The 23,145-nt window shown below is 44.7% G+C and overlaps 1 protein-coding gene across 1 annotated transcript in view; it reads right to left on the bottom strand.

Moving 5' to 3' along the window:
• Positions 1-23,145, bottom strand: part of MDFIC (MyoD family inhibitor domain containing) — a 214,043-nt gene that overhangs the window by 102,740 nt on the left and 88,158 nt on the right. Inside the window, exon 3 of the mRNA XM_086919364.1 lies at positions 1,332-1,463. Within this exon, the coding sequence (XP_086775490.1) occupies positions 1,332-1,463 (132 nt within the window). The remainder of the gene's footprint in view (positions 1-1,331; positions 1,464-23,145) is intronic.

Raw genomic sequence — 23,145 nt, 5'->3', positions numbered from 1 at the left:
GAGCCCTGACTACGTGCCAGGCCCGGCCCGTGCAGGGCGTTATATCGGGGCGGTGACGTCAGGTGGGGGAGGGGCAGGGTGGGGTGTTTAAAATGCGGGATATGGACCATTACAGGTAAGTAATGAAAAAAATAAATAAAACGAATTTCGTTGCCTACGCTGCATCACATTTGGCGATGCAGCGCGGGCAACGAAATTCGTTTTATAAATTTTTTTCTTTACTTACCTGTAATGGTCCATATCCGGCATTTTAAAACCCCGCACCCTGCCCCTCCCCCGCCTGATGTCACCGCCCCGGTATAACGCCCTGCACGGGCCGGGCCTGCTACGTGCAATTCATATGAGGTCTGCCGATAAGAACCTATCACAGTATGCACCACGTACAATTAATTTTTATGTATGAAAACATAAATTTAAGCACAATGCAGTGGGCACCAATACTTCTTTCATCCCACTGACTCAACAGTAGTTGCTCATTGGCTGTTACCTTTGTATGTACGTGAGGCGACGTCAGGCTAATGGAAATAAACAGCACTGGAACATATTACTTAATTTCCTTCTATGGCGAAAATATTTAGACAATATAAAAAAGAAATTATTTTCACAACACCAAACGTGATCGTTCTAGACATTTTCTTTGATATTTTATCGTTTAGAAACATTACCACGAAGCAGCTTTTGCATTATTGATTATTAAATTATCGTGCAAAAAGTTCGTTTCCTACAGACCCAGAGTAAAGCATGGAATTATTTCACAATGCATCAAATTGATCCATCACTTTGTATAGCGGGGTCGATTTTAGACACACTTATCTAGAATATATAGTTTTTAAATCACATGAGAAATAGATGGACATATGTTTGCAAAACTAAGCCCCGTATACCTATTTTTTCCTTAGCATTCTTTATTATACAAGCACTTGACCCACCTTGAAAAAGGGAAAAATGTTGATTCACCCAGTAAGTGAATGAAAGACCCGATTCTATAAAACCCAGCTTGCAGTTTACTTCCTGTGTCGATAAAGTAGCCTTGAGAAGATCCATGCTTTTAATCATCTCTGTCATATACACCCAGAATATACCGGAAAGCAACACTATGAAAAAAGGCTATATCTCAAGGGGGAAACAATTGCTGTGTCACAAACTTAATTATGTTTACACGACAGGATATTTAAACCTAGTTGGCCCCTCTTGCTGCTCATACATGTAACATGTATCAAAATAGCAGGGCTATTCCATCTGACGAACGTGAGGTTTTCAGCAGCACCTTCACTGTATTAGCAAAACTAGCTTGAAAGGTTGCAGTATGATCAATCAAGGGTAGAACTTACTTTTGATGAGGTCGCCATGTGTGTGGTCTCCCCAGACAGATTGGTGTTGTGTTTCTGTTGTAGTGCTTCGGTTCATTGAGGTTTGCTGTAATTCTCTCCCATTTAAAGCTGTACTTTCCTTTTCACATTTTTCTGAGGTTTAAAAGAAGAGAACTTAGAGTTACCCTGTTGCTAAGCACTGAACTGTCATCACCACAAACGATTTCTGGCGGCAAATGCATTCGTTTTGCACCATTATCTTAAAACAAATAACGCTTTGTCCTTTACAGCACATGTTCACAATACCGTAGGGTGAAATAAAACATGATTTTCGAGGCATTTCTGGAAGTTAACTAATGAATTATTCCTGATATTTCTGTGAAACCAACTGATCGGAACAGTTATTGCTTTTTGCAAGTTTTTATCAATTTGCTCTAGGAAAAACATTTACTTACTCACAATTACTATGGATTGGAATAATATCATCAGATGTGAGTCCCTATGAGACTGGTAAATCAATGAGTTGTGATAAATTCACCAGCAGAGAGTACCCGAAAGAAACCATAGCAGAAGGAATGAAAAGGGAAGAGAAAAAAGAAGCTAACAACTATTGACAAGCGAACAACAAAAGAAAGATACTAAAAGAATGATTTATCTACATTTTCGACATTTGTCAAAACACTATTTTGAAACACTGGACAATGGTATAGTCTGAAGCCGACTTCGAGGGTATATTCAGACAGATACCAATGTTTGCTTATGAACGACCTAAAATTAAAAAATAAACTACTATCCACAAATAATGAAAGAAGGGATAACAGTTAATAAAACAAAGAATACAAGCAAATAATTGCTTGCTCCTATTGCAATAGCTGTGAAAATATAATCAAGGTGATGGAGCAAGGTTTCACATATACCGAAACTTGCTCATATTCAGCCCCCTCGAAATAATCTTTACTATATTAATCAACATGTTTTGTCCATTAATATTTGGATTACACAACATATTTAGTAAGTTGGGGAAGCTTGACAATGTCCGCCGTAAACGCGGGAACTTTACTGCGCATGCGTCTGACAGTGTGAATGTACATGGGCCCAGGTGAGTATGGTAAATCGAGCTAGTGGTCCCGCGCACTCTATCAAAGGGATCCAAGATAAACTATCCTACAAAGGCATCAAAATCAAACTTAGAATGAACGTGACTTGCGACTCTAAGAACTTAATTTACATGTTGAACTACCATGTGGCTTTGCCTGCGTGGGCAAAACTGAGCAAAAAATCAAGAAAAAGGATGATAGAACATAAAAGTAACATAAGAATAAAAAATAAGAAATTATCAGTAGCAGTACATTCAGGTGTGACTTGGCTGGCCAAGATGGCGGGCACGACTCCAGAAAGCTTCACCAGCCAGCCCGACAATTGCCAGCCATCAGCACCATACACCACCACCCAAGTGACTCCCTGGCCGTGGCTGCTTTCCTCAAGTCTCCCCCTTCCTGCTGGCTGCCCGTGGACTGCTGCAGATGATGGCTGCGCGGCTGAGCTGAGCACCACGGCGAACAACATGGCGGCGCGGACAAAGCTGCCTGAACCCCACTGAGGCGGGCCGCTCAGTACCGGATTCTCAGCATTCGGACCTTGTCCGAAGTTAAAAAGATGTCCATAGAAGATTTACCAGGAGAATTAAAAACCTTTGTGAATCCTGATGTGTGGGATTTTTCAGGAAAAGAAGTAGGTTTAATGCCAGATGTTGATCCCATAAAAGTGACAGTAAAGGAAGGTGCAGTTTACCCAAAATTCGACAGTACAAAATGAGTCCCGAAATAAAGGCAGGGGTTGCAAAAGAAATAGAGCGTTTGGTTGAACAAGGTATTCTAGAAGAAATAAGGAGCAGTCCTTGCAAAACCATCTTCCCTGAACTTATCACCTTCTATCCCCGGCCTATGGCTGAGAGGAATATTCAGGATGTTCTCAGAGCAATGTACCTCGAATTCCATCTGAGTTGAATGTTTGAATGAGTTGTTGTATGAGTATGACTGGCTGCGATGTATGATCTTTGTTGAAGTCTGAATGTTGGAAGGTTTGATGGGTTGTGTATACATATATATGTTTTTACCTTATTATCATGAAAATTTTCAAAAAAACGATTTTGTATAACTGTGTCAGATATAAAACTATATGAATTAATTAAGAATAAAAATGATATATTTTTTCTATAAAATGCCTCTGTCTTTAGTAAACATGGTCTTGACCAATTGGTGAGCGCTAAAATGGGTGACTTTTGAAGATTTTGGACTCTAACTGAGCCTATACCTGATAAAATACGGGGCAGATCTACTCTCTCTTTGAGTCCTTGCAATTCCGCCATTATTGGCATAAAGAAACCAAATGGAAAGTACAGGGTGGTCCAAGACATCCGAAAGATTAATAAAATTGTCGTCCCATGTTGCCCAGTAGTACCAAATCCAGCAGTGATTCGGTACAAAATACCATGGGGGGCAGGATGGTTCACTGTAATTAATTTATGCCATACCTTCTTTTCCATCCCACTGCATACAGACAGCTAGTTTTTATTTTCGTTCAAGTCCATCCATCTTTAATCAAATTTTGAAAAAGTGTCTTGAATCACTGGTGCTACCCAGACAGTCAGTCCTTATGCAGTATATCAATGACCTAATATTTGCAACAAGAACCCGAAATGACTGTGTGATTGATTCCATTGCATTATTGAACCATTTAGCAAAAGGTGGACATAAAGTGTCTTCAGAAAAATTGCAATATTGTACAATCTCAGTCAAGTATCTGGGACACCAGATAGAAAGAGGGTCAGAAGAGTGACATTTGAAAAAATCTAAATAATTCAAAACATGAAATTACCCCAAACTCAGAAAGAAATCAGAATGTTTCTCGGAGTTGTAGGTTACTGAAGGCAGTGGATTGTGGGATTTGCAGTGCTAGCAAACAATTGATTCAAATGACAGAAAAACTAGCAAAAGATCCAGTTGAATGGGATGATGAAAGCATGACTGCTTTTTTTAAATGACGTAACAGTCTGTGTGAAGCTCCAGCATTAGGAATGCCTGATTACTCGAAAGAGTTTGTACTTGTTTGTGACACAAGAGACAATTGTGCTCTCTTAGTTCTAACACAAACCCATGGATTAATGCGACGACCTGTGGCATATTTTTCTGCCACATTGCACCCAATGGCATCAGCACTGCCAGGTTGTCTGAAAGCGGTAGCTGCAACTTGTATGGGTCTTGAGCAAAGTAAATGCATTATCATGGAACACCCTGTATCAGTATATGTCCCACACTCAGTCGTGATTCTGTTAACCAGAATACATACTCAGCATTTAACTCCTAGTCGGATGACTAAATATGAGAGAATTATCATTGGTTCAGAGAACGTGACAATAGTGAGGTGCACTATTCTGAATCCAGCTAACTTACTGCCAGATTCCCACTTTGGGAAAGAGAGGAAGTTGAACATGATTGTATCAACCTCACTGAATTTAGTACTAAACCTCGTGCAGACATATGTGAAGAACCTTTAAAAGACCAAGAACATGAGCTGTTTGTAGTTGGCTCGTGTATGCGCCATGAAGAAGAAGGACTAAGCGCTGCTTATGCTGTGTGCACATTATCAGGTATAGTCAAAGCATCCTATTTACCAGGAGTCAAGTCTGCACAAGTAGCTGAATTGATTGCTTTAATAAAAGCGTGCAAAATTGAGAAAATTTGGAGAGTAACCATCTACACTGATAGCCAGTATGTTTACGGGGTTGTGCATGACTTTGGCCAACTTTGGATGCAAAGGGAGTTTGTGACTTCTTTAGGAACCCCTATTAAAAATTGACAATTTGTAAAAGAATTACTTGAAGCAATTCAATTGTCAAAAGAATTGGCCGAGGTCAAGTGTGCTGCTCACCAGTCTGGAAATGACAAAGTGACAGCCGGTAACCGATATGCTGACCAGGTGGCCCAATATTTTGCCAGATATAAAATGACAGTAAATAAGAAAATTCAAGCATGTGGAAACAGCTGCCAACTTCTGCTATTGAGAGGAGTGAATACATGGGAGGTAGTGAAGATCTACAAGGTGAAGCAGAGCCCAAAGAAAAGGAAGACTGGCAGAAAATAGGGTGTCAGATAAGACCTGAAGATGGTGTGATAGTTTACTTGGATGGGAGACCAGTGTTACCTGACTGTATGCTTGCACCAATGGCTAGGATGTACCATGGGGACACACACATGGGTAGAGATGCAATGATCCAATTGTTCAGACAGTATTGGTGCAATGCAAAGTTCAGGAACATAGCAGAGAGTCTTTGCCAGAGATGCTTAACATGTCAACGAATGAACCCTGGTCAGAAAACTGTGGTTTGTCCCGGGAAAATGGGGAAGGCAGAAGGCCCATTTATTAAACTCCAAATTGACTTCATTCAGTTACCTGCTTGTCGAGGATTAAAGTATGTCTTGGTCATTGTATGCTTATTTTTAAAATGGGTGGAAGCATACCCTACCCGCAGGAATGACAGCTTAACTGTAGCCAAACTCTTTTTAAGAGAACTCATTCCTCGGTTCGGTTTTCCAGTAACTATTGAGTCAAACCGAGAGAAACATTTTAATAATGAAACTATTGGTCTAATCTGTGAAGCATTCAAAATTGAGCTAAAGCTGCACTGTGCATACTGCCAAGAGGCTTCTGGAGTGGTAGAACAATTGAATGGCACAATTAAAGCAAGATTGGGAAAGATGTGTGAATCTACCCAATTAGAATGGCCTGATGCTTTCACTACCTCTTGTCCTGATGGGACTCAGAAGCATACCAGACAAGAAAAAAGGCTTGAGTCCCCATGAAATACACATGGGAAGGGCAATGAGACAAGCATGTGTGCTAAGACATCCGCTGTTAACTATATCTGATGATTTAGTGTTGGAGTACTGCAAAGAGTTGGCTGACCAAGTGCGTTCTATCTCTCACCAGGTTGGGGAAGATGCTAAAGCCAGACATTCAGCTCAAGCACATGGTTTGAACCCTGGAGATTGGGTAGTGATAAAAAAAAATCACACCCGGGAATCTTGCCTAGCACCAAGGTGGGGAGAGCCACATCAAGTGATACTGGTCACCACCACAGCTGTGAAGTGCAAGGAAATCCCCAACTGGACCCACGCAAGTCACACCAAAAGGGTAACAGAACCTGACGAAGTTGATGCTGAAGGTTGTGCAGCTGAAGGGTCTCAAGAAGTTGATCCTGAAGTAGTTGACGAAGAACAGCTGAGCTTCAGTCAGGATGAATGGACCCCAGTGGTTGACATGCCGGAAAAAAGAATTAGAACAAGAAGCCAAATACATTTAGATAGTCAGACTGTTAGTGAGGATGAGACAGGAATGGAAGAACATACTCAGATTACAGAAATCCAAGCTAATGGTAATCAGGAGGAGGACCAGATAAGGAAAGAGCAATATACTCAGACAAACGAAACCTCCAGCAGAACACCTCTGTCTGATGAGGGACAGATAGGTACAAGACAAAATGCACAGGCAGAAGACAATCAAGAAACTGCAAGACCAGTGCAGAACCAGACAGGATTAGTAAAATGGGTTCAGAACGAAGATAAAATTCCAGGCCCAACAAAGCAATATCCAGAACCAGGTCAGATTAGTCTAGAAGAATCCATCCAGGCAGAACAGTCAACAATAATAAGCCCTGGACAAGGTCAGATAGCGAGGATACCTGAAGTTGATGAAAATCAAGTTTTGCAACAACTTAAAGAAAACAAAAGAACATCTGAAGAAACTGAAAGCACAGTACCAGCTAAAAGACTCCGAAAAGGCGATAAATGGCCTGGTTTTGTTAAAAGACTGAAATATCGCCTGGTCACTATAGATGAAGATCCTGAACAAGGAGATGAAGTGACTAGTCACACTGAACAGTCTACAAGCAATCTAGAAAGGAGAAGTCCACGCCTGAAAAAGCTGAACTGTAAATTCAAAGGCCCTGAATGGACGTATGTCATCCTTAAAGATCTGGAAACCAGTGATGAAAGTGATGAAGAATTGATTACTGATCAATCTATTGAAGAGGTGAGGCCAACTTGAGATAAATCACAGGTGTATTCTGTGCAAAATTCTCAAAGAGGGGTTAAGCCTCCTTAGTCAAAATGGCTGATAGAAGAGTTACTGGAAACTCGAAAAGAAGTTGTATAAAGACATGCTGTAGAATATGCATATGTAGTGTGTTAATAGTACATATAGTGTGGCTAGGACTGACAATAGCAATATCTTACTTGATGGCTGCAAAACAAAATGACACTAGTATGCACGGAAAGAGAACGCACCACAAACAAGATAGAGTAGACTTAGAAGCACCAAATCAGATAGAATTATATCACTTTAGAAATAGAAACAAAACTGATATGAATGTATTCGCTAATCTATTAGTACACTATGTAGAAACAATGCAAATTAGTGACTGTTATGTCCGTATGATGAAATTACCAACTTCAGTAGCTGAAGGTGTTACTTACCACCATTTACCCCTGACCTATGACATTTCCTGTAGTATGTTAACTAGTTTGTTTTATAGAACCGGAAGGTTACAGTATTTCTATTGTAACATAGATGTTATTTTTCCCGAAATTCCTATACGTATAAGAATGAATCCTGTCCTTAGTAGTAAAGACTCACAATTCATGGGTGAATATTTTCTAACAATGACGTAAATAGATATAGCTGATGCACACAAAGACAATTTAACATGTAAATTACACAAAGATGAAAAGATATTTTTAAATTTGGTAGAGAAAAGGAGAAAGGATTTCTATAAAAAGGCAACAGAAACGAAACCCCAGATACCCAAATGGGCTGAAAGGGAGGAATTTATGGCAACTGGCAAGACTCACACTGCTTTGTCACTGGACTTTGAAAAGAATGGGTAAAATCTGTCTCCATAGAAAGAAAACCGAGTATAACAATGTATTCATTGGTTCCCATGAATGTGAACACAATTTCCTCATAATTGGGGGGTTGGGTACTAAAAGGGGGAACTGAACCAGTATTTCATGGAGTCTATTATATTTGTGAGAACAAAGCTTACTTTAAGCTGCCTGATCATTGGTATGGGAGTTGCTATTTCGGAATAGTATTCCCAAAGGTATATCATGTAAAAAGAATCACTGGAAGCAATGAACACGAGAATGAACTAACACGGTACAAAAGACTTTGTTTTGCAAAAATTGTAGGTGATATATTTAGTGCATTGATACCTTCAGTGGGAGTAGTTCTGAACACTCAAAGAATATGTAAATTGTCTACAGTGGTGGTTTGCTTATCGACTGACACAGCAGGAGAATTTTTATTGATCAAAACCGAATTGGTTGAGATCAGATCAATGGTCTTACAATATCTACTTGCCCTTGACATGTTATTAGCAAAAGAGGGAAGAGTCTGTAGAATGTTGAAAGTGCAACATTGTTGCACTTACATACCTAATAAATGTGTTGAAATTGGACGTTATGTAAGAAATATTACACATTTGGAAGAAGAATTGAAACCAATGGAGCTTGATAGTGCATGGAAGAGACTAACTGATGGCTTCTCCTCTGTTGGTAATTGGATTTCTAATGTAGGTAGAAGTATTGTATTATTGTAGGTAAAGTACTGATGCCAATAATGGGAATATCACTAATAATATTGGTGATAACGATTTGGTGCAAATGCTGCAGAAACAGAAAAAGATATACAGTGAATGATAAAAAGAAGAAACAAAAGATAGATGAAATTCAAATGGAAGAATTAAAAGGGGATATATACAAAAGAATGAAAGTTTTCCAGAATGAAAGTGGTAAAAGAACTCCCAAAGTAATTGAAGAAATAGAACTGGGAGAATGTTAAAGTTGGCATCTGGTTCCTGAATTTAGGAGGGGATTGATGGAGCAAAGTTTGACATGTACCGAAACGTGCTCATATTCAGCCCTCTCAAAATAACCTGTAATATATTAATCAACATATTTTGTCCATTATTATTTGCATTACACAACATATTTAGTAAGTTAGGGAAGCTTGACAATGTTCTTTTACTAACAGTAACCCGCTTGTCCTAAAAATGGCCGCCGTAAACGCGGGAACTTTACTACGCAAGCGCCTGCGTACGTGGTATGACATCCTTTGTTTTTTGGTGGGTACTTCTTGCTTTTGTGCACTAGTGCCAGAAATGGCTGCTTCAAACCTCACATGCTAATGCTTATGCTGCTGCTTGTACTAAACTTGTTCGTTCTGCTTAACTATTAATGCAAAAGTTAAAATAAAGTAATGGGGTTAGAGTAGAGATAAGTGGTATACAGTGCATTCATTTATTATTGTATTCTAATGTGTCTTTCTTTGACTTTGTTAATAGCTCGTATTTGGGCCGAGGGTGACCAAAACAACCATTTAGAAAATATTAACTGCTTATGTTTTCCAAACTTTGAGAGACCTGGAGCCATGGCTTTGAACCGATGCCAGAAATTGTCTTTCCACCAAAGTGCCTGGGAAAATTACAATTTAAACCTGGGAAAGGAAGTCGCAACTGTATTCATTTTGTACCATAAAATTAAATAATATTGGTGGGCGGAATAAAGTCATGGGAAAATAAATTGTGGGCGGAAACTTTGATCTACTATATTTAATTGAAATGATCTCTGTTGGGAAATAGCCGATTTTCCAGTCCCGTTTCTATGACCATGTACAAACAGTTCACCTGGTCAGTGATAGGCGTCTGCTCACGCATAAAAAGAAGCACCTACCGCTCTTGCCTTGCTTGGTTTTATTTCCTCATCGCCATTTGCCCGGATTTGGATTGGAAGGTTTCTTGCAGCTGCTGGAGTATACTGGGATCGCTGGTGTCTCGTTGCTCTTCCTCTATTCGTCTTGTCGTCCTTGGAGTTCGGTGGCTATCGGATCCTTGTTGCACGTTTGTTCTTGTGGAAGCCGTTGCTTTCTCTGAGGATTCCGGGCATTACTTGGGTAATCGCGGGGTTAGTGAGTTCTATTCCCCTGAGACCCTGATATTTGTCGGAGATTGTTTAGTCAGTACGCGGCTGCGTGTTGCCCAGAGCGGTCATTTCCTGTTTTTTTGTTACCACTCGACGTCGTTATGCACAGTTTGGGTGCATATACGAACGCTGCTATGCAGTCATAGTGTTTACTTTATTTTCTTCTGTTTGCTTGATCTCCCCTTAAGTGGCCACTTATAGTTTGTGTTTAGGGGAGTTTTTGTCCCTTTACTCCAGTAAAGTAGGGTTTTTTTATGTCTACAGACTTTTTCCCCTTATGTTCCTATTTTATGGAGGGTGAGATTTTCCCAGATTGCCAGGATTATCAAGACATATCATTCCTTCTGGATTATTGAGAACACTGGAGCTTGGACACTATTACAGTCATACAGCTGTCTATAACTGGTAAGAGAGAATCCCTTGCCATAAGAGGGTGTCTGTTTTTGTGCATGGTCATAGAATGTAAAGAGTGTGTCCCTATATATCCAGTGGTGAGGATTGTTTTATTTTTGTCTCCTTCTCCAGGTGCCCCTCCACTGTTGGGATATGTCTTTGATACTAGAATCATAAGGAGGAGTGCCTAATTCATGGACGCCCGGTCTTGTCTTCCCTATTTTGTCTCCCACCCCTCCCGGCGCCCTATTGAATTGTGCTCTGTGTTTTATTTTGGTGCACTTCATAGGGGTGTGGGTAGAGGATTGGAATCATCTTCGCTCCTGCAGCGTTGGGCATAGCTAGATGGTGAATCGTGACAATCTCATCTTAGTATGGTGTGATGACCTCTCCTCGTCTTTCTGTCCAATCACTAAAGGGGACGACATAGATTTGCAACATTTAGGGCTGCTGCATTGCCCTGGAAATAGTATAATCAAGGTAGGCTTGGATAGAGATATTTTCCGACTTGTCCGAATAGCTCACCTGTCACTGACCCAACGCACGCTATAGGAAATCAAGAGCAGAGGTGCTGGCAGAGCACTCTGTCAGAAAATTCGAGGTGTTTGGGAAATTATCGAATACCCAGTCGGGGTACCAAAGTTTTGCTAGAGAGGAGTGTGACGCTGGAGTTACACTTAGCAGAGGTCACCTGTCCTAATCTGCACCTGTCTTGTCCCATGGGCACCTGATTCATCGGGAGCCTGGTCTTTTTGCCCCAGCTAGTGGCCAGGATTGGTCCTTGCACCATTCTAGGTAAATATAATCTGTGTGGTATGCTCTTGTGCTATTTCCCTTTCTCACCCTTCCCAGGTACCAATGTTTAAAGGTGTTACTGTGATTTCTTGCAAACCTTATATCTTATTAGTCATTTTCTTACTTCTCCCGAGTCTGTGGTTATTTCAGGAAGGGTAAAATTGATTAAGTGCTCCTTAATTTATTCTAACTCCCTCTTTGATCCCTAGGACTTATAATATAGGTGACAAGGATTGGTAAATCATGATTTACAGGTATAAGTCCTAAAAGGACTCAAAGTACTGATAGACTAAGTAAATAGAAAACGCAGGACTACTAGGTCAAAGTGTGATGTCCATGGGCCCAGGTGAGTATGGTAAATAGAGCTAGTGGTCCCGCGCACTCTATCAAAGGGATCCAAGATAAACCATCCTTTCAAAGGCATCAAAATCAAACTTAGAATGAACGTGACTTGCGACTCTAAGAACTTAATTTACATGTTGAACTACCATGTGGCTTTGCCTGCGTGGGCAAAACTGAGCAAAAAATCAAGACAAGGATGATAGAACATAAAAGTAACCTAAGAATAAAAAATTAGTAATCATCTGTAGCAGTACATTCAGGTGTGGCTTGGCTGGCCAAGATGGCGGGCACGACTCCAGAAAGCTTCACCAGCCAGCCCGACAATTGCCAGCCATCAGCACCATACACCACCACCCAAGTGACTCCCTGGCCGTGGCTCCTTTCCTCAAGTCTCCCCCTTCCTGCTGGCTGCCCGTGGACTGCTGCAGATGATGGCTGCGCGGCTGAGCTGAGCACCACGGCAAACAACATGGCGGCGTGGACAAGCTGCCTGAACCCCACTGAGGCAGGCCGCTCAGTCCCGGCTTCTCAGCATTCGGACCTTGCCCCCAGAACTGCCCCAAAGCAGCTGGTGGGATGGCCCACGCTGCCTCTCTCCTAAGACAACATTCAGTGGCAGAAGAGAGAGGCCTCTGTTTCCACACGCAGTGCCAACGGGTCTCGGAACTGTGGAAGGACCCCCCCAGTGAATGGAGGAACCCAGTACTGTAGCACTGATGAAGGAGGCACCTGGAGCGAGGAGTTGTCTGCAAAGCCGACCATATCAAGTGGTGCAGACAAACACCGACCCGCCAGGAAGGTACCGATCACCAAGAGGCCTACTGTGCTGTCTGCAGGGCAGTGCCGGCCAACAATTGGTGAGCAACAGGGCATACGAGGTGGAGGAGGCATACGTAGCCAGCGTCACAGAAGGAGCTGCTCCCCCCTGCCCTTGTGGCATAGCCCAAACGGCTTCCAAGTAAGTGCTGAACTCCCCAGGTACCCAGGCGTGAGAAAGGCCTGCAAAGACCACGACACGGCTGAGGGATGCCTCTGCGTCGCAGTTGGGATGCACGCCTCCCTCCTCCTGTGGGTGAGGTGAGAGTAAGGGCCGTGGAGTGGAGGACCAGGGAAGTAAGATGACAGTGGCAGAGGGGAGGGGAGGGCAGATGGTGCTGGACTGGGCGGTCCCCTGCCCTCACTGCACTGCCCAACTGAAGGCCATCAGTGGAACACGCATTGCAGTGCATGCCCTTAGCACATCACTGTCCCCGCAGCCCCGCCCGGGACACACTCGAGCAGACGGGGAGTGTCGAGGGGAATGCAAACGAGGAACTCTAGTCTCTTTATGAACACTACACTAGCGAGGACTCAACACTGAAGCCAGGGCGCACACTCACCGCCTCCGGCCTGTGACCCAGAGGAGCGGAATCCACTGCTGTAGGTCTTGTTTTGAGTCACATCTTTGCCATTTGCCCAGCTGGATTGCCTCCTCTGCCCCGGCACTGCAAGGCCTCTGTGCTGGTGGCCCCTGGGAGGATCCCTTGAACTGTACAGAGGCAGGAGCGCTTGAAAGCGAATTACAGCTAGTGCAAGTGCTTTCCCCCCTAATCAATGTGGCAGAGACTTCTACCTGAATGTGGTCTGGCCACCATGGACCTCTGGGGGAGGTTTTTGCACCCTGCTGGATGACCCCCGGACCTGCTCTCTACGGTGTGCCTGGAATGGTGCCCATGATTAGGAAACTGGTTTTGACCACTGGGGAATGGACCGAGGCCTTGACGGGTCAACGAATGGAGGCGGCTCCATTGCGGCTCCTATGTGAATTTAAACACAGGTTGAGGACTGCTATCTATCGTAGCGCTCTGATTGCCACGCATTGCTCGCACTTCTAGAATTTGTTTATCATCGAAGCGCTTATTGCCAGTCTTGCTTGCACTGCTGAATATTAAGTGATCGTAGCGCTTTCACTATTAGACCGTGCTTTGCTATTTACTGTGCCATTGTTGTTTACTGTGCCACTCGCTTTGCCTGCTCTGATAATTGTTGCCTGACTGTGCTGCCCAGTTCATAGCGCTTAATTAACTAAGGTCGTGCCCCAATCTCGTCCTGTTTCGCTTTTGGCTTGCTGCCATTTTGTTGTTTGTTGTTGTGCCTCCCAGCCCGGCTCTCTACCCCGCTCCCGCCTCCCAGCTGCTCCTCCCTCACCCCACCCCCCTCCACTAGCCACTTATGACAGATGCTTTTGCGCGCAGCGTTCGCGCGCAGCGGTCGCGCCCCATGCGCGCCGAAGGTGCGCCAAAGGTAAGCCCGTCTACGCCTGTCCGCGCCTGGCCCGCGCCCAGTGCCAGACCCCCTGGCCCCCATAAAATCCACCCCGCCTGCATAACATACAACACCGCAACCCTCTCAGCCCTTAACCCCGGCCGCCCACCAAACTGCTACCAAGCCGCCCCAGGACACACCCATGGACCATTCACCTGCCACTCCTGCAAGTTCGACTGCATTAGGACCCACACCAAATCCACAGACTCCAATCAGAGCGCCGACACTAACCACCTAAAGTGCATCCTGCTCACACCCGATCGGTCCACAGACACGACATTGAACTCTGGAACCTACTCGACACTACATCGCCGGATGTCGCATTCCTTACAGAAACCTGGATGAACGCTTCATCAGCATCCGACATCGCCATAGCCATCCCGGACGGCTACAAGATCATCCGAAAGAACTGCACCAACCAAACAGGAGGAGGCATCGCCATTGTCCATAAGAACACTATCCGCATCACGACCAGTTCCGACGACAACCTCACAATCGCCGAACACCTTCACTTCCAGATCCACACCGACCCCAAGACCACACTCAGAGGCACCCTCATCTAAAGACCACCGGGACCCCGCACACAATTCAGCGATGACATCATGACTTCATCAGCCCACACGCCCTCCCCTCCGAGGACTACATTCTACTGGGAGACCTCAACTACCACCTGGAAAAGAAAAGCGACTCCAACACCACCACCCTTCTGGACAAACTGGCCAACCTCGGACTCGAACAACTTGTCAATACCCCCACCCACTATGCCGGACACACGCTCGACCCAATCTTCACCTCAGCAAGCACATCTCCTTCAATCACACCACAGCTCTCCACTGGACGGACCACAGCTGCGTTCACTTCAACTACAAAAAGACCACGACCCACAACCCCCCACAACCTATTCCCCGAAGAAAATAGAACAAAATTACTACCGACCAGCTCTTCACATCGCTTCACCAAAACCCTCCTGCCAAATCATCGGACCCAAACCAAGCAGCCACCAACCTCACACAATGGATCACCCACAGCGCAGACGAACTAGCACCCTTGAAAAACCATCAAATCAAGCAAGGTAACAAAAAAGCCCCATGGTTCAACGATGACCTTAAGAAACCCAAGAAGTTATGTCGCACCCTCGAGAAAGCCTGGAGAAAAAACCCAACCACTGACAACCTGACTGACCACCTTCAAGAACGCAACCCGCAAACACCACCAACTGAGCCGATCCACCAAGAAATCAGCATTCAAGGATCGACTTGACAACAATGCCCACAACAGCAAGGAACTATTCAACATCGTCAAAGAATTTACCAACCCCACCGCCGGCACCAACGGTCATCACTCCCTCCCAAGACCGCTGCGACTCCCTAGCCTCTTTCTTCTACAACAAAATCGCCGACATACATAACAGCTTTGAAAACCAGTCCGGGGACCAGTCCACTCCACCCACCTCCGAACCAACACCCCCCTCTAACAACCTTTGCGCCTGGAACTCAATCACCACTGAAGGCACCATCCGCCTGATGAACTCCATCCACTCAGGATCGCCAACCGACCCATGTCCCCACCACATTTTCAACAAAGCAGACTCCATCATCGCACCCCATCTCCGAGACGTCATCATCTGCTCCCTCAACTCCGCTACCTTCCAGGAAAGCTGGAAACATGCAGAACTCAGCGCCCTTCTGAAGAATCCTCCCAGCAGACCCGGCAGCAGGAAAGCCTCATGGTTTTCCAACGACCTCAAAAACTCCAAGAAAACCTGCTGCACCCTCGAGAAAGCCTGGCGCCACGACCAAACAGCAGAACACATGACAGCCCTCTAGAACGCCACCCGCAAACACCACCAGCGGATCCGCACCACCAAGAAGACAGCATTCAAAGAACGACTGTACAACAACACCCGCAACAGCAAGGAAATCTTCAGCATCGTTAAAGAGCTCTCCAACCCCAGCACCTGCAACAACTACATCACACCCTCGCAAGACCTCTGCGACTCTCTCGCCTCGTTCTTCCATCGCAAGATCGTCAACATACACAACATCTTCGGTGCACTGACCATGCACCCAACCACCGAACCAGCACCCCCCACCACCACCCTCTTCACCTGGACCCCTGTCAGCACCGAAGATGCGAGTTTGTCGGCCCAGTTGGTGAGCCACTGTGTGAGGTTGTGGGCTGCTTCGCTGGGGTCCGTCGTGTTGGTGGTAGGGTTCTGCCTGAGGGTGGTGGCTAGCTGGTCAGCGGTGATCTTGCTCCAGCTTCTGCAGGGAGGCTGTTGCGGGTGGTGGTGGGTCGTGGTTCTCTTGACGTTGAAGTGGACGCAGCTGTGGTCTGTCCAGTGTAGTCCGGTGGAGTGGCTGAAGGAGATCTGCTTGCTGGAGGAGAAGACGGGGTCAAGCGTGTGGCCGGCGTAGTGGGTGGGGGTGTTCACCAGTTGCTTGAGTCTGAGGTTGGCGAGGTTGTCTAGCAGGGTGGCGGTGTTGCAGTCCTTGTTGTTCTCCAGGTGGAAGTTGAGGTCTCCTAGGAGGATGTAGTCTGTGGAGGTGAGGGCGTGCGGACTGACGAAGTCTGCGATAGCTTCACTGAATTGTGTGCTTGGTCCCGGTGGTCTGTAGATGAGAGTGCCTCTGAGGGTGGTCTTGGGGTCGGTGTGTATCTGGAAGTGAAGGTGCTTGGCGGCGTTGAGGGTGTCGTCGGAGTTGGTTGTGATGCGGATGGTGTTTCTGTGGACGATGGCGATGCCTCCTCCAGTTTGGTTGACGCGGTCCCTCCGGGAGATCTTGTAGCCCTGCGGGATGGCTATGGCGATGTCGGGGGTTAAGGAGGCATTCATCCAGGTTTCTGTGAGGAAGGCGACGTCTGGTGAAGTTGTGTCAAGGAGGTTCCAGAGTTTGACGGCGTGCCTATGGACGGAGCGGATGTTGAGCAGGATGCACTTGAGGTGGTTGTTGCTGGTGCTCGGCTTGGCGGGTGCGGTGCAGGTTCGGAGGCAGGTGAATTTTCAGGCTTGGCAGGTGAAGGGTCCGTGGGTGTGTTTCGAGGTGGCTCGGTAGCAGGCGGGGTTTCGGCCGGCGTTGAGTCCGTGGAGGGTGGCGGCATCGTAAGTCCATTGGGTGGGCTGGCGTCATCAAGGACCAGGAGTCCTGGAGCTGGGCGCGGTCCAGGTGCGGAAGGGCGTGGACGGGCTTGCCTTTGGCGTGCCTCCGGCGCACAATCGGCGTGCCCGCTGTGCATGAACACTGCGCGTACGCGTGGGCTCCATATGAGGGGAAGTGGGAGGGAGGAGCAGCTGGGAGGCGGGAGCGGGGCGGCCAATGGAGTTACAGAAAGAAAAAGGGGGCGGGCCGCGAGGGAGCAGCGGCGGGAAGCGGGAAGCGGGGGGGGCACACCAGGGGTACAATACTAACAAAGGCACAACATCTATTTAACAGAAATAGAGAAAAGTACAATCACGAAATAAACAAAATGAGGGTAACAGCGGGGAGAGAAGAAACGAGCAGCAGCAAGGGGCACCGAGGCCAGGGACGAGCCTGTGGCGCCGGGGCAGAGAATCGCTACAGCTGGCGAGCCGTGCGGCGTGGGGGGTGTCCTGGGGTCAGGTCATCATACATCATACATCATACTTTGTTCTCTATTGCCATCTCCTACCTCAACTCTACCAGCTGCTACTAGCAAATTTTCTGTTGCAAACTCTAGGCAACAATGTATATCTTTTCTCTCTGGATAAAATCTCCAAAAACCAACCAGGTTTTGACTCACAGACATTTACACATTTTCTACAAATGTTTGAGCTACCTTCCTTCTTCTCTATAGGTTGATCACTAACTAATATCTCTCTCTTGACTCCTGACTCCACCGTAGGCCTCTGAAATACTGTTTTCCATTTAACCCAGGCCCACTCATATTCTTTTAAAGGCATATGACCCTATTTATCCTGCGCTCGGAGACCTATGCAACCTCTGAAGCCCCTGCAGATGAAAAACACTCTGGTCATTCCCATCCTGAAAATACCTACAAAGCCTTATCCACTAAGTAATTAACAGCCCATTTCCCTTTCCTCTCCCTGCCAATATCCTGAAAAAGGAAGTCATGTTTCAGCTGTCTTTTTACCTTGAGTCTTATAATCGGGTGGACTACAATCCAGTTTGCCTCCTACCTGCAGCACAGAAAACACCCTTCTGACCTTTTCAAACATTATCAGCATCCTCTTTGATAGAGGGTCCTCAGCCAGGTCTCTTATACAACACTTATTTGGTGCCTCTTTGACAATGACATCTGCCTTAATACCTTAAATTGGATGCTTCTTTTGTAGTTAATAGATCCCAAGTAAGCTTACTTTTGCTCAATAAGTCATCTTACTAACCAGTTTTTGGTGAAATCCTCTTTCATATCTATCCTCTTCAATCTTTACATTGCTACTCAGCATTTGATCATTTGGGTGCAAATAATGTTCTACCCTGATAACACCAACATTATTATCTCCATTTCCCACATCATTTTTGACAAACAGGAGAGTTTCTCAGCGTACATCATTGCAGTTACATGGTTCCTACCAATTAAGTAGGACTGTGGATTGGATCAACAAAACTTCATAATATATCAACATAGCCTTTTTTTGATATCATCAGTAAACCTCCATAATTATAGATGCTGTCAGCAACGTAAAAAAATACCAACCCTTTGTTTATCACTTTTGCATGCCAAAGTTTCAGGAAGAGACAATAATACATTTTCCAAGAGCGGCAAACAGCCAGGGATTAGACAGCCGTACTACCTGGAGTTGTCACTTATATGATTTAATGTTATTGCATGTTGCCCACTTCTATGGTCAGCTGCTTGTTGACCAACCTCAAACATTCAATATATACAAATAGACAGGCAAACAAACAATTCATGAATGTAATTAGTTCAACAATCAAAGTGAACAGAAAATGCAGTTCCTGGTTGTCAAGTTATTTGCAGGTGTGAAGGAATATCCTGACCATCATGCTTTTGAACATGAAAGCAACCCGGTTTTGTTTACTATGGGGAAGTGAGAACACCTAATTGGGGTGCAATCTGCCCTTATCCCTGAATTGTGAAATATTGAAAAACAGTGGCAGTGCAACGAGTAACATTTTTGAGTTTAACCCCTTGCGTGCTGATGACAGAACGGTTCCGTCATCAGGATCGGTTGAGCTGTGCTGATGACGGAACCGTTCCGTCATGACTCCGCCCGCGCAAGGCGGAGTCAGCACAGGCGGAAAATACGCCCCGCATGCAAGGGGTTAAATAAACCAAACAATCTGCTGAAGAGAATCCTTGCTCCCTCTCGATTGGTGTTTACCTAAATCATAGAATCTTTTGCCCTGATGATGCCTCCTTTAAGGTTAAAAGCATTGGCTGTGCTAGTTCTGACAGAGAAAGAAAAAAGAGAAAACCCAATAAAGAAAAGCAACTCACCTGACAACCAGGACTTGTGTTTTCCTTTCACTTTGTTTAATGAATTAAATTCATGAATTGTTTACATTTGCCTCCCTATTCATACATGTTGTATATAATAATATATTTTCAAAAGTTTATTGAAAATATCTAATCCTTGTAGGTAAAACATGAACTGCAATTATAAAAAAGATGAGACACATCATTGTTATAAGCATTATTGGAATGGTGAAAAACACAAACAACTCAACTATGTTAATTTTTCCTAATAACTCTCTGTTCTATTACTAATACCCCTACTCTGGCGAGAGCATGGTGGAAGTACCCATCTGCAAGACCCAGTTGGAATGATGTAACCCCATACTTTGGTGTAATGTTTGAAGAAGCCAGCATCTGTACATTAATGAATGCACTCTGGCTCAGTGTTCAAGCCTGCACTCATCTACCTGTGCAGTGATCTTCTTTGTTACGATGGATGTCGGAGCCTACAGAGCTGACTCTGATGCACAGCTCTCAGCAGCTTCCATGATAAAGCCAGTGTGAAGTACCTCTCACTGAATTCAAAATGGATGCTGTTTGATTAATAAACCACCTGCCTTGTATAATTCTGTCCGAAGCAAGGAAATACACCTTTACTTAGTCTGGGTAAAAGAGTCATGTCTTTGAAGAACATGGACATTGTGTTCAAATATGTGTCCCTGAAACGAACAGTGCAGACTTCAGAACAACAATGTCTAACCATAATAGACATCCAATATGGAGGACGACATTTCCAATGTGTCTCCAACATCCATGTGCAGAGTGTTGTTAGGGCCCAGGAGGGACCCTCATATCAAAAGAGGAGTACAGAGCAAGATCCAAGGGACGAAGATAGTCATCAGTAGCCCATTCAGAAGATGTTGAAGGCGATAGTGCCACGGGTGCAGCATCATGAGAGTGTCCAGATGGCAGGAACTCTCATGTTAAAGGAGCATCTGGCATTGGAGAAAGCAGCTCATAAGAGGCATTTTGCAGTAAAGGAAGCAGCATCATCTGACAACACAGCTGATGTGACTGAAAAGGACGCACATGTAGATTTATACCTGGAGACTGCAACAATTGCGTAGCAAGGCATAAGTTGAATTCACACTCAAATGAGCAACATAGACAGCAAAACACAGGAAAACACATGCTGCACTCTCTGGAACCATGACGGCCAAAAGGATATAGACCACTGTTCGTTCGGTTCCAGTAGCCCGATTATCCAAAATACTGTATCATGCATTAATGGCACATAAGAACATGTGGTACTTCCATTCCAGTTAGCCTCATGGGAAATCAATTTCAGAGCAACAAAAATAGAACCAATGCATCAACAAGGAGCAATAAAATAGGAATGCCTCAAAATAAAATAATTGAACATAAGGAAGGCAAAAATGAAGGAATGAGTCAAAGTAGAATCTGGAATGTTGAAGCCAGTCCAGACTTAATCAGTTTAAAAAATGTGTGCCAATCCAGAAGTGTTGGATGTCATCAAATATTTTCCAAAAGCTCACTGAAATGCAGTGGCATTTGAGTTTGTAAACTCCAATGAGGAATGTGCTAATTGGAGATCAACTGTTTCTCGGACAGATGTAAGAGCCACATCTGTTTGAATGAGTAATCCTTCAGTCTGTTTAACCTATCAATGCATATTTTATCTATGAGGACCTTGGGCCACAAGATTACTTTTCTGGGATTATGTGTTGGAGGATATACAATATGCGTACATCAAGTTCCCACACTGGAAACTGAAGTCCTCATCCTGGGAACCACTCCCTCAGCCTGTGACGACTCCTGGTGGCCCGCAGCACTTGGATCTCCCCCACACACTCACCGACCACGCAAGCAACCTCAGCACCATCCTTGACTCTTCGCTCTCAATGAACCACCAAATCAACACCATCTCATTGTTCCACACGCTCAACCTGCTTTGGAAGATTTTTAAGTAGATCCCAAATGACTTTGAAAACACAATCTACGTTGGTGCCACACAAAAACTCTAAAAGAAATTGCAGAACATCCAGAACGCCTCTGCCAGACTTACTTCCCGCCACACCCACATGTCTGCCAGTCACCTAAGAGACCTTCACTGGCCCCTATCAACAAAAGAATCAAGTTCAAGCTCCTCCTTCATGCCTACAAAGCCCTCCACATCTATGGACCTACATACCACAACAACCACCTCTCCTCCTACATACCCACCAGACATCTCCGCTGCTCCCAACTGTCCCTGGCCACTATCCCTCAGATCTGCAAGACCCTGGCTGGAGATCCTTCTCCTTCCTTGCTACAAAGACCTGGAATGAGCAACCTCTACATCTCAAGCAATCATTTTCACTGACTCAATTTAGGAAGGACCTCAAGACCTGGCTCTTTGACTGAACTGAAGCACCCCCCCCCCACCCCAGTGCCTTGAGACCCTAATGGGCAGTTAGCCATGCTCTGTAATAATCCTGATTGATTGAAACAATGACCACAAAACGGCCATTAAATCCCAAAACAGCTTGGATTATTTTCAATTAGAAAAATGCAGTTTGGATCAATTGTGGAGAAGTGTGGCTCAGGTGTTAGAGGCGACAGACCCGGAAGCTGAGATCGGCCCTGGACCAGGGTTCAATTCCCCGCCCGACGGGGGTTGGGCTCAATAATTCCACGGACTCGATAATTCTTGCTCCGGTGCCTACTCGACTCACGGGTTCACACTCTGCGACTCTGGGCAATAGCTTGCTTAATCTCCACAATGGCCCCTTGCGGCGGGATGCCTGGCTTTCACCTTGTGTATACCCTGCCGGGGTATCTCACAGGGGAATACCAGGACGGTTCCCTAAGCAAGCGCATAGATGCCTGCGATGTGGGCGATTTGCGCTATATAAATACATGTACATTTACATTTACAGCAATACCATTCAACAAGCATGCTACATTAGCCATAGTGATGGGTGTAATGTGATGACAACACATTTCACCATAATTGGCAGAATTCTAATACAAATCCTAATGTTTAAGTACTGTGTATGATTCTAGTTAACTTGCATATTCGTAGCAGTAGCAAAATCCCATTTATCTGAAATGGACCCGGGGTAATTATGTCATCCTGAGCAATTTTAGTTACCAAGGGAATTTGCAGTGTTTCAATGAGACCAAAAATATCATAGGGAACGTTATCCCATACAATACCATCATGGACAGAGAATGAAGTAACAAGGGAAAAGTCTCTCTGGACCTTATATGATGAAGAATGGTAGGAAAGCACCTAAGCTACCAGTTCTGGAGCAGTAAGATCAAGGAGATAGTGTCCATTTAACAGTGGAAAGAAGACTATAACAAACCAGACCCAAAAGACAAGGAGAAATAATGAAAGAACAATCCAACAATAGGCGCAAGAAAGTACATGGTAAGTCTCTTTCAGCCAAAGGAATAGTCCATACATACCACACAAAGAGGTGCTTGAAGAGTATGAAGAAAAATCATTAATGTTGACAAAATAAACAGAGGCAGTCTGAGTAAAAACAGGGACC

This window comes from Lissotriton vulgaris, chromosome 1_1 (genome assembly GCF_964263255.1).
Source record: "Lissotriton vulgaris chromosome 1_1, aLisVul1.2, whole genome shotgun sequence".
Taxonomy (NCBI): Eukaryota; Metazoa; Chordata; class Amphibia; order Caudata; family Salamandridae; genus Lissotriton; species Lissotriton vulgaris.
The sequence above is the reverse complement of the archived record's forward strand: the minus strand, read 5'-3'. Positions and strand labels throughout refer to the sequence as shown.